The sequence below is a fragment of the Ursus arctos genome, unplaced genomic scaffold, assembly GCF_023065955.2.
Source record: "Ursus arctos isolate Adak ecotype North America unplaced genomic scaffold, UrsArc2.0 scaffold_19, whole genome shotgun sequence".
In the NCBI taxonomy this organism is placed as follows: domain Eukaryota; kingdom Metazoa; phylum Chordata; class Mammalia; order Carnivora; family Ursidae; genus Ursus; species Ursus arctos.
The window spans coordinates 15179322-15191387 of NW_026622863.1; the positions used below are offsets into that span (position 1 = coordinate 15179322).

General features: G+C 57.0%; 1 protein-coding gene across 3 annotated transcripts in view; it reads left to right on the forward strand.

Annotated features, from left to right (window-relative positions):
• NDRG4 (NDRG family member 4) overlaps positions 1 to 12066 on the forward strand; it is a 65138-nt gene that overhangs the window by 20512 nt on the left and 32560 nt on the right. The window contains exon 1 of one of the 3 annotated variants that reach the window (XM_048223758.2): positions 5633 to 5726. The exons of 1 other annotated variant lie outside the window; for it this stretch is intronic. Coding sequence is in view for 1 of the 2 variants with exons in the window: in XM_048223757.2 (XP_048079714.1) it covers positions 6322 to 6358 (37 nt within the window). In the remaining variant the exon portion in view is untranslated. Of the gene's footprint in view, positions 1 to 5632; positions 5727 to 6203; positions 6359 to 12066 lie in introns of those variants that run through there. One more of the 3 variants, XM_048223757.2, reaches the window with a different exon arrangement.

Sequence of the window (12066 nt, forward strand, 5' to 3'; positions counted from 1 at the left end):
TTGTAGTTCTGGTCATTGCGTGGGGGGGTGGGGAGGACTCTGAGGGGACACTGTGGCCTGGAGAGGGAAGCGCCCCTGCCTCCAGGCAGTCCAGCCACCGGGTGGAGACCCCCAGGTACAGCAGTGGCACCTGCCCGATCTAACCCAAGCCTGGGTGGGGCTGGGACAATGACACTGCAGGAAGGGGACTGCTTCTCCCCAGAGCTTTCCAACAGAGGCTCCTTCAGACACATGTGTCCTCTTTGGGAAGAAAAATGGCTTTACTCTCCTCCAGAGAGAGCATCTCAGCTTTCGTCTGCTTCCCACCAGACTCCTGTCTACCTGGGAGCTTGCTGGAGCCCGCGGGGAAGCTGTGCCTCCTTCTGTCTCTTGGGGCTCCTTCCCGCCCCTAGAGCTGGGCCAGCAGGAGAGTTAGGATAGAGGACAGCCTGGAGGGCCACCCCACCAGCAGGGCCGCCTTTCCCTAGAACAATTCCTACCCTTCAGGGGAAACTGAGGCAAATTCACCTAAGCCAAACTTAGCTCTGGTCCTTGTGACAAAGTATAGACATAAAAACATTAGTTCTTGAGATTGGGGCCAAACAGCTTACCGTCAGGCCTGCCTCAGCTTTGTTTTCTTGCTATTTGAAATGATTATAGATTTATAGGAAGTGGCAAAAAAGTACGGGAAGTTACCAAAGAAAATGTCCTGCGTACTCTTCACTCAGTGTTCCCCAATGGGAACATCTTACAAGTACGAGCAAAACCTCGGGCTTTAAAATGATATTGGCCCAGTCAGGAAGGTGAGGGCTGGTAACCGGTTTACCCCTTCCCGAGTTCCCCCAGGAACCTGCAGAGGTGTGAGGACAATCAGGGCCTTTAGGCATGCATTGGCCTCCTCCTGAGCATAGATGGGCTGGTGTTGGCAGAAGTCAGAGACCAAGGAGCCAGGCCACACGAGGCTGCAGAGTGGCCTCAGGAGGTCATCCAAGAGATGCAGGCAAAGCGGCGTCTCTGGGAGGACTGGTTGCAACACTGTTTCCAGTAGTGAAAACTTGGGAACGTCCTGCGTGCCTGGCCGCCTGGCGAGTGAGACTGGCCCAGAAAATAATGAAGCCCCACACAGTAAAGACAGTGCAGCTATTGTGATCACGCTGTGGAAGAATAACTGTGATCAGGGTAAATGTTCACGATATACTGGCCCGGGAAAAAAGATGGAGCAGCAGAAAGAATATGTGCAGTAGGATTCTTTGGGGGGAAACACACACACACACACACACACACACACACGCACATGCACACGCACGCACCTGCTAAAGGATATAACCCCCAAGATACTAACATGTTAACACGGGTTATCTTTAGACAATAGAATTATGAGAGATTTTTATTTTTCCCTCTGCATCTTACAGGTTTTCTGTATTGACTATATATGACTATTAGAATCCTATATGACTATTAGAATTCTATATATGACTATTAGAAAATATTGCCAGATCCACCCCTTGTCTTGACTCAGCACAAACTCAGGCTCCGTGTGTCTGGTAAAACATTCGGCAGGGGGATGCGGGGCGGTGGGGAGGGCTTCTGCTGCCCTCTAGGGCAGGGGAGGAGGTGGAAGGGTGTCTGGAGTTACCTGGAGAGCAAGGGCTGGCCCTGCGGGAGAGGGTCTTTGTATGCATGGGAGAAAGCGGGCAGCGAGATCGTCAGTGAGTGGTCCGGGTGGCCCGGGAGCAGGGAGCAGGTAATCTGGTACTTGGTGAAATTCCAGAGCCAGGTTGAGGGCAGATGCTCACTCTCGCCCACTTCCTTGTTCCAGCTTCTTTACCTTCTGCTCACGCACACCCGGCATTCTCCACCTCCATTCAGGAGCTCCTGGCAGGGGCAGGGCTGCCTCGAGCTTAGCTGAGCCTCCCTGAACTTTGCAAAAGGCCTGGCTGACCCAATGGATGGTGGATGGATGGTATCTCCCCCACCATCCCTTTTCCCATCTCTATCTGCTGACTTTCCACCTCTCTGTTGTCTCAGATGCCTCTTCCTCCAGGAAGCCCTTGCTGACCCCTGCAGGCCCCCACTGTACTGCATGCTAACCTCAATCACGCATTTTTGCGGAGTCAGCCTAGTACCTAGATTATGGGACTCTGAGCTGGTTTCTTCCATCAGTGCATAAACCTTAGCAAGGTCAATGCCCCGGACAGCTCTGGTTCTCTGATGCACGCCACAGCACAGGGCTTCGCACCAAAGAGGCACTCAACCAATCCTACAAAGGAAGAGAAAAGATCCTCTCTTCTCCCCCTGAGGCCCTTTCACTCACAGTCCGTGAGTGGGGAGTGTGAGTGGGGCTGGGGGCACTTCCCGCCTCACCCTCCCTGCTAAGAGAGCATGCTGCCGGGGCCCCAGGCTCATCTGCACCTCCGACCCCACCTGCTAGTTCCTTTACTTGCTCCAGTCATGGTCACGAGGCGACTGGAGAGGAATGGTGACTCAGCCCAATTCATCACCACAATGGAAAAACCCAGTCACCTGTGCTCCTGGCAATAAAACCGGAGCTGCCTCTGCATCTGGAAGGGCAGCAAGCCACCCTGTTTTCAAGGTCCTTTTGCCTTTCACCTGCTGCAAAATCAAAGACTCAGAAGCTGGAGGAGCCCCGCCAGCGGACACTACAGACTTGCAGGGCGCTATGCATCTTGGCAAGCGGGGCTGCTGTGTTCCCTGCAAGCCAGCCTCTCGACGGCCTCACAAGTCCACTGTGGTCGGAAGTGGGCACTGTCATGCTTTCGGCCACCAGCATCTGAGTCGCCCTTCCTACAAGGCAGAGACCACCTTCTCCTAGAGGATCGGAGAGCGTCTTTTCCCAGCCTTCCTTGCAGCTTGGGCAGATTACCTGCTCTGGGCGCCTCCGAGCAGACACGCCCATGCTTGACCAGGATTGAGAAGCGAGTGGCACAAGGAAGCCAAGGCCACACCCAATGCATTCTGGCGAGGACACAGAAGTGACAGCAACACCACCTGAGGCTTCAGAGGCAGCCACGGTCCCGCTGGACGGAGTGTCCAGTGCCCTTGCCCACGGGTGGAGCCAGCTGCAGTGGCTGTGCCCAGGGATGGCAGTGGCGGTTTTGACACCAGACCAACACTGCAGTGTTCGGCCTGGCTCTGAGATCGCCAGCGCTGCCCGCCCTCCTTTTATCAAAGCCCTTTTCTGCTTCAACTAGCCGGTGTCAGGCTCTATTTCTTGCAACTGCCCAGAATTTCCAGATGGGGAAACGAAGGCTCAGAGGGGTCTTCGGAAAGGCTGTGTCTCGTCTCCAGCGGAGATGCAGGCCGGTCTCCTGCCCATTTCACAGCTGGCAAAGGGGAAGTCCAGCAAAGGCAGTGACTTAGGCAGCACCTTTCAGGTAATTAGGAGCAAGGGGGGACACGTCTTAGAGCAACCCCGTCCCAGCCACCAGCTTGGCCCTCTGCCGCACTCTGCTTTCCTCTGTTCAAAGCCCTCCATCCGGCCTGTCCTCAAACAGCATTGCCTCCTGCTCGGGTGTTAAAGATGAAGAGAGCCCGAGAGCAGAAGGGACTGAGGGCTGGCCCTTCTGCTGACTCAGCAGGGACTCCTCCTTTCCTGGCATGACTGACTGTCTCCTCCAGAAGGGGCCAGGGCCCCCCCTACCTGCTGGTTCCTCAAGCTAAGTACCTGTGCTTGGTGCAATAGCCCCCCTCCCCAGGGTTGGGGGTTCTTACAGTTACATTTCTTCACCATCTACTAAGTGTCCACTTTTAAGGGTCCAAACCTGCAACCTGACCCACCTGAATGCCTGCTTGGGGTTCGTGAATTACCTGAGCCTGGAGAATTGTACATATCAGTTCAAGGCCATGGTAGATGCCATTCTGCACACAGATATGCCATAGTGTCAAAGCTTTTGTTAGGCAGCCCTAAGACCCTCCTGGGGCCTGTGTCCGCCCCCCCCCCAGGGAATTCAGAACAGGTTAGGCCTCCTGAATTATGTTACTAGAATATCCACAATTAGTTTTGTTGATGACTAGGTCTGAATTTATTGAAAAGGGTAGAACTCAGGGAAGGCTGAATCTCTAATACAATAATAATAATTTAATCATCAATAACAGCAACTATTCAGTGAACACTTAAACCACGTGTCAGACACTACACTAAGTATTTTATGATCCGTCACTTAATTCTTACAAGAACCCTCTGAAGTTTCAACACCCCAATTTCAGAATGTGTCATGAAGGCTCAGAAAGGGTAAGTAACTTGCTGGACATCACACAGCCAGGAAATTAGAGACCCAGCCTGTGCTCTTAAGGATTGGCTCCAGACTTGTATACATAGAACCACAGTCTCCTGGATGCTTTGGACACACAGGCTCACTGTCACCACCAACCTCCCCTATCCCCTTTACAAAGATGGAAAGTGAGAGGCAGGATTTCCCCAAGGTGAGCCCCAGGGCTGTAAGGAGAACCCAAGCGTGCTGCCTTCTATGTGGTTTATATACTGTACCCCAAGCAGGAGCAGGCACCCCATCTCAGGTGGCCAAATCTTACCAGCTTCTTCAAGACGGGTGAGCCACTTAATTCAATGCCATGGCAGCCTGGAGCTGAGGGAAAGCCAGGACCTTACCACAAGCCAGCCCAGACAAAGGGGAGGAGGTGCTGCAGGATCTTCTTGACCTCCCACCCAATGCCATCCTGGACCTCCGGGATGACTGGCCCAACTCCTTCAGTCGGCACAGAATAGGCTGGAATCCGGGAGAGGCAGATCCCTGACCAAGGTCACTGGCAGGGCCTCCACAGAACCGTGGTCAGAGGAGTACTGTTCCGAGCTGTCTTGCCCAAGTAAATTCTTTCAGGTCATCAGATTTCCTGTCTCCCTACAGTTGGACTCCACCTAGGGACTTTAGCGCTGCCTCATTTGGGGTGACAGGTGAGAGCAACGTCACTGGGCCAGGCCAGAGTGAGCCTGAGGAAGACAAGGCTGGGGCAGTTCCCCTCCCTGAGGAGAGCAGAGACTCCGACACTCTGAGCGGGACCCTGGGGGCCCAGAACACCTTTACCTGGAGGCCATCACTCCCCACGAGCTCCCCCAAGGAAACCCTGGGGTTCTGAAGACTGCACAGGGCTCCAAGACCCCTGAGCACCAGGTTCTTCCCGAACCCCCTGTCCCGGGGTTCTTCCCGCTCGGCTCCCAGGCGGCAGCGGGAGGGGCCGAGCGGCAGGGGCGGACGGTGGAGGCTGCTGTCCCCGCCGCCCGCTGGGGTTCCCCTCGGGAATTTAAACAAAGACGGGCGCAGAGGCCTCCCCCTCCCCGGGAGCCCGACGCCGCACGGCCGCAGGTGGACCGGAGGGGCGGGCGGGGGCCTTCCAGCGCACCCCGCCGACACCGAGCGGTTGGGCCCCCTTCCCCCGGACGCCCGCGGAAGGAGAGCAGCGTGCGGCTCCGCACGGGGTCTCCGCTAGGCTCGCGGGCCCCGCGCTCCCGCCGCGGCAGGAGGCGGAAGCCGAGCGCCCGGGACCGCCTGGGGCGCGGCCACCCGCTGGGCCCAGGCTGCGGGCCGAGCGCCCACGCCCGCCACACCCACGTGGGCACGCCCCCCGCGGCGCACCGCCCCCAGCCCGGCCCCGGCCCCCGGCAGCGCGGCGGAGGGGCTCCCGGCTGCCCGCACCTGCACACGCGCGTTGGCGGCCGCGGCGCCGAGGCCCGGCTTCCCGCCTGCGCGTCTGTCTCGCTCACATCATCCTCGGTGAGTCGGCTGCGCCCTCGGCCCTTCTCCCCCTCTCCCCCTGCCGCGGCGGCTGCGGCCAGCCCCCCCACCCGGCGCCGCCTCCCGGCGGGCCGCGAGGCTCGCGAAACGCGCGCCCCCTCGCTCGGGCCACGTTTTGCTTACGAGGGCGGCGCCCCCTCGCTCGGGCCACGTTTTGCTTACGAGGGCGGCGCCCCCTCCCTCCTTCTCAGCCAGACGCGGGGACGCCCGGGTGTCGCGGTGGGGGAGGCGCGGGCGGCACGGCTTCTTTGTTAGGGCGACAGGAGCCGGGGCCCCCCGCCCGCCGCCGCCGAGAGTGTCACCCGCACCCACCCTGCGCGCTCCCTCCGCCTCCCGGAGCTCACCCCGACCAGGTGGCGGCGCGCGCCTTTTAGGGGTGCGCGGTCGTGCAATTGGTGGATTTTTTTAACCCGTTTTGGGGGGGGGGGAGCGCGGCGAGGGGGGCGGTGAGAGCGCTCCTGGCTCCCGGCAGCTCCGCCCGCCTCGCTCCTGGCTCTCCTGCTGCCTCGCTCCTCGCCTCCCGCGCTCCTCTCCCGGCCCGGCCGAGCGCGCTCCCCGACGCCGCAGCGCGGAGATGAAGGTGTTGGGACACAAGATCGAACTGCTGACAGGTACCGCCCGCCCTGCCCCGCGGCCGCCCCGGGGCGCGGCCCTCGCCGCCCGCTACTTTCCGAGTTCGAGCGGGAGCCCGGGGCGCCGGCGGTGGTTTGGGGCGGCTCGCTTTCGAGCCGGAGGAGGGGGTGCGGATGCCAGCTGATTCCGAGCTTGTGCGCTCTGTTCCTGTGCGGAGCCCGGCCGCGGGAGAGGACGTGGGGCTGTGCTCCGCCTGGCTCCGCTCCAGTCCACGGGCCGGCGTCCCGCCAGCGGGAGCGCGGGTCAGGGGAGCGGCCTCTTGGAGTCTCCGACTAGCCAGCTCTAGTCCGGTCACCGAAGGGTACCTCAAAGCCCCTGCCCTCCAGTCAGTGTCCCCCGTCCCCTATAAAGGAGCTCTCTGGGCCCCCACCAGGACCCCTGCCAAAGGCCTCTTATTTCCTGCTCCCCATGACAATCTGAGCGGCTCTCCCTAGCAGGAGAAGTTTCTTCCTGGGAGTAGAGGCCAGGTGGTCTGAGAAGCGGGAAACCAGATGGGACCCAGCTGACGGGGGACCCTCAGCCTTGGGGCCCCGCTGGAAACCACCTCCAGGTGGCTGTGGCTGGAGATCAACAGAGGACACTGGGTATGCCCAGAAGTGGAGGCAGGGAAGAGAACAGGGACAGGGGAGCTGGCGTCTGGAAGGTGGGAGAGCCCTCGCAGGCATGAGGTCCTGGAGACACTCAGGCAGGAGGAAGGGGGCTAGAAAGGGAACATCATGGATCCCCTTCCACCAGCCCCAGGGCCCCAGCGGTGGAGGCACTCGGTCAGTGTGTCCTGGGTGGATAAGGGGAGTCCTCTATGAGCCCTCTGGCACCTGGAAGGCTTTGGTTCCTGACCTCCAGGACTGAAACTGCTTGGAACCCTACAAGACAGGGAAGGGGGCACCAGTGTGGGGGTGCACTCAGGAAACAGGTTGGAGTCTGAGTCGGGGCGCTGGATGGGAGCAGAGAGATTTGAGCACGTGGCAGTGTTTGAACTGGACCCTAAATGACAGAATTTCTATTACTGGAGAGAGAGGTGGCGTTCCACGCTGCGGCTGGAGGGACGTGCTGATACATACAGGCCCTGGGAGTGGCGCGGTGGCTGGAGGGCCCAGAGCAGGGAGGACCGAGCTGTGGTGAGGTTTCAGGCTGTGAGAGCTCACTCAGCTGCGGCTCATGACAGGCTCACCAACACCGGAAGCCCTGGAAAATCTGGCCAGGGCCTCAGTGGTGCCCCCTGTGAGCCCTGTTAGTTAGCCCGAGGGGGTGGGGGCTGGCCTGCCCTCCCCTCCCTTCCCCTCCCCAGCCAGCTTTTCCTTGTAGAGCTCACTTGAGGCAGGCCAGCCCACGGACTTCAAAGGGAATGGCACAGGCCACTGCACTTGCTAACGCCCTTGAGGGAAGTTTTTACAAGCCCCTGGGTGTTCAGAGCCCTACATGGAAGACAGAACTCCTGGAACCTCCCCTTCTCCTCTTTGGCCCCAGAAGGGCCTGGAGAAAGAATGCTCTGGGGAGGCCCGTGTGGGGGCTCCAGTGGAGGTCCGGCTTTGGGGTCCCTGGCGCAGTGTGCCATTATCTCCTGAGTACTGGGGTCAGGGCCCCTCTTCCCTCATCAGACAGGCTTGCCCCGTTCCGGCAGACTCTTTAAGCCCCCGTAACAAGATCCCCTTGGGCACTGTCGTGGGTCACAGGCCCCCCTTGCATTTCTCACCAGGCCCTGGGAGCCAGGGCATCCCTTCAGTCTCTGCCTTGTGGTCTTTGTAGCCATACCCCCACCCCCAACTCCTTCCTGTCCTCTTCTTTGTCCCATAGACAGGGGTTCAAATCCCAACCTTACTGCAGGCCAGCTGTGTGATTTGAGACAGCTTGCTTAACCTCTCTGACTTCAGTGTTCTCATCTTAGAGATGCAAGTGTTGACCCCTTCCTCTGAGGGTCGGCATGAGACTTGCTGAGGTAGCACAGGTGAGGGGCCTGGCCCTGGTGGCACCTCTTGGGCTTCATCTTCCTTCTGGTTCCTTGATCTTGCTGTTCCTATAATGCAGAAGCTGCCCCCCCCAGCTGGTTGGCCACTAGGAAGTTTGGTTCTGTCCCTACCCCACCTTGTTCCAGCTCACACGCATCTGTGAGATTTTGACCCATCTCTCCCGCTGCAAGCTGAACAGGTCAAGGTCAGTGCGGTGCCCAGTTTGGTGGCATACAGCAAGTGCCCCATAATTGTCCACTGAGTCCAGCCACACATAGCCCACCCATCCGGTAGTCTCCAGGATAATTTCTTAGAGACCTACAACTCCCTGCCCCCCATGTCAGCATTAGGGAACTGTTTCATTAAACCTGTTTGCTGAATTCCTGTTTCTCTAGCTGTTTATAGTTTTCACATTCTTCCCGTTTGTTATTATGCCCATTTTCCCAGTGAGGTCAGTCCCTTCTTCCTACAGCTGGGAAGAGGTGGACCTCAGCTTCAGACCTGAGTCCTGAGCCCTGAGTCATCCTGTGTGTTTAGACTGCCTGGCTTCGGGCCAGTCTTTGAGCTGCCCTACATTTTCCCATCTGTAAAATGGGATCATCATGGTGCCTGCCCGGTTGTGGTCTTCAGCAGTGAGCTGTGAGGGCATGCATGAATGTTGCGTGCAGTGTCCAGCAGGCGGTCAGCAAATGGCAGTTGTAGGGCTGATGCTCCCGAGCTGCTCCTCAGTGTCCTGGGGTCTCTTCTTCTGGAATCTTCCAGTTCCTTCTCTGGCTTGTCCACACAACCCAGATCTCCCTGAGATGTACCCCTGGGGGACTCTGCTAAGACCTCAGGTTCCCATCACGTGGGACGAATTGGGGCGTGGCATCTGGAGTGACATCACAGCTCTGACATCAGGTGCGGAAAACCAGGTGCCCCTCACCTGTGGGGCTGGGAGGATGTCCATAGGTTGTCTGCCCAGCCTGAGCATGTCTTTTTGTTGCAGAGAGAAGTGGGTGATGGGGGCCGTTCTAGGAAGTCTCACGGGTGACTGATGCATGTGGTGGCGGGCATTTTCCAGACGCCCTCAGTGTCTTGAAGTGTAGGGAGGGCAGGGGTCTGGTGACCAGAGGATGTAATGTCAGAGTCTCCTCTCTTTTTCTCAGCGCCTCAGAATATTCTTAATTTCTCTGAGTCTCAGTCTCCTGATCAGCAAAAGGGGAATAAGGGCCGTCCCTCATGAGTGCTGTGAGAAGGAGCCCAGTGCACTGCCATGCCCACACACAAGCTTGGTACAGTGCTCAGAGGGCAGGCTCTTGGTGCCTTCTGTAGCTGGGCGCTGTTTCTTAGTGTGGCGTGGGGAAGTGGGGCATCGGTCTTCTTGCAGACAGGGAGGCGATGGCTGGTGCGCATTTGCCCTCAAGCAGTATGTCTCCAGGGTGGTCTGGAGTCCAGGGAGAGCTCTAAAACGGCAGATTTGGGGCTCGGGTGGGGTCCCTTGGGAGCCTTGATATTAGATGCTGGAAATGGTTTTAAAATATCCAAAATTTAATCACTCGATGTGTGATAAAAAAACCAAACTTTTGCCTGTTCCGTCTGGAATTTTGGTGTCATTTTAAAGCACGGGATATGTAGTCCCACACGATTTCATAGACTACCTTTAAATAGCGTTTGATTCTTGGCAGGTGTGTTGACCCACATTTTACATGTGGGGGAAAATGAGAAGCATAGATTTATCCCAGGAGGCTGAAAATAGGATCCCCAAACCTCATCTCCAGTTCATCCATTTCAGCAAACTTCACCGCCTCGCTGCGGGGGGGAGGGGCTGCAGCGTGGGTGCGGGGGACACGCAGACGGGTAAGGAGGCAGCTCTGCGGGAGGGAGAGACTTCAGCATAGACCCAGGGCCCAGGTGAGGGGGGAGGGGTGTGCGGAGGGGAGCGCGCCGTCCCACCGCGCATGCGCAGGGTAAGCAGTGCAACTTTTACGAAGGGCAAGTTGGCAGTGATGTATCAGAAGTTTAAAAATATGTGTGATCTGTGACTCAGCAGTTGAAGTTTTAGGAACAAATAAAGATGTGTGCAGAGGTGTTTGTTCAAGGATGTTTATCCCGTAGTTGTTTATAGAAGGAAAAAAACTGGAACAATGTCAATGCCTACCAGCAGTTAAATGAATGCGAGTACCGTCATACCAGGGAACCCCAGCAGCTGCAAATTATGCCACCAAAGGTGACTGGGCCACCTGAGCAGACATTCGCTTACATATCTAATAACAGTAACAGTGGTGACAGCTCACGCTTGTGTGGCATTTGGTGTGTGCCGGGCACAGCCCTGAGCGCTTTCTGTACGTTAATTTATCATCCTAACGACCCTAGGAGGGATGCGCTAGTATTTCCTCCTTTTTAGAGATAAGGCCACTGAGGCACAGAGAGGTTAAGCAACTTTCCGAAGGTCACACAGATGGTAAGTGGCTAGCTGGAATTTGAACCAGGATATCTGGCTCCAGAGTCCAAAAATATGTTTCAAAACAATGTGGTATTTTTGTGTTTAGAAAAACCCTTTTTCAGCATGTTGATCAGCCGTGGAAAATGATGAAAGAGCATAAGTAAAAATGTTAACGGTGGTTTCCTCTGGCGAGTAGGGTTTATATGTGCTTTTTACTTCTTTTTGCTCTTCTGTGTCTCACTGACTTTTCTCAGTGAATGTGTGTTACATGAAACTCAAGGTCTATTTTTAAAAACTAAAAATGAACAAACGCAGAGGGGAAAGTGCTAAGTGCTGGGATTCTGATGAAATGGGGACTCTGAGGGAGAGCTAAAGCCCAGTGCTATGGAGGGGGTGTGTTCTTGGAAAACTTGAGGGAGGAGCAGTCCTTCAAGGTGGATGTTGAAGTCGGTTTTCTGTAAGTGTAGGGAGGAGGAAGTCCGGGGGAGGGGCACAGTGAACAAGTCTGACACCCTTAAGGACTGCAAGACCACGGGGAAGGGGGTGCGCCAGGCTGAGTAACGGCCCCGAAAGATACTCAGATCCTAACCCCTAGATCCTGTGAATGTTACCTTATAGGGCAAGAGACTTTGCAGGCGTGATTAAGTTAAGGCACCGAGATGGGGTCCTTCTCCTGGAATAGCCAGGTGGACCCTAAATGCAGCCACGTGTTTCCTTACGAGGGGGAGGCAGAGGGAGATTCGACCACAGAGCACGGAAGAAGGTGAGCGGACACCTGCAGCAGGACTCTTCCCTTGCACGCTGCTGGCCTTGAAGGTAGAGGATGGGCCATCCGTCAAGGAGCACAAGGAACAGGGTTCTAGAAGTTGGAAAAAGCAGGAAAATAGATTCTCCCCCAGAACTTACAGGGGAAGAATGGTCCTGCCAACACCTTGATTTCCGCCCAGTGCAGTGGAGTTTGGATTTCCGACCTCCGGAACCAAAAGACAATGAATGGGTCTTGTTTGAAGCTGGCAGCACGGGCTGGGGCTGGGGTCTGGAAAGCTGGTTCTGATGAGCCCCAGCCATGTGGGCTGAGCCGGCAGGGTCCGCTGAGAGCGCACGGAGGTGCTGTTTTGTAAGCAGAAGCGGGTCACATGAGCATTGACTCGAACCTGGTCTCTGCATGGTGACAGCGCTCGTTGCGATCACCCTCGAGGGCTCGGAACTCCAAACCGCAGATGACATGCGCACTCCGGCCAGAACGATCGTACATCTTAAGCCCCAGAACAAATACCTTTGAGGACCTGAGTGCTTTTTCAGTCCACCTTTTGGG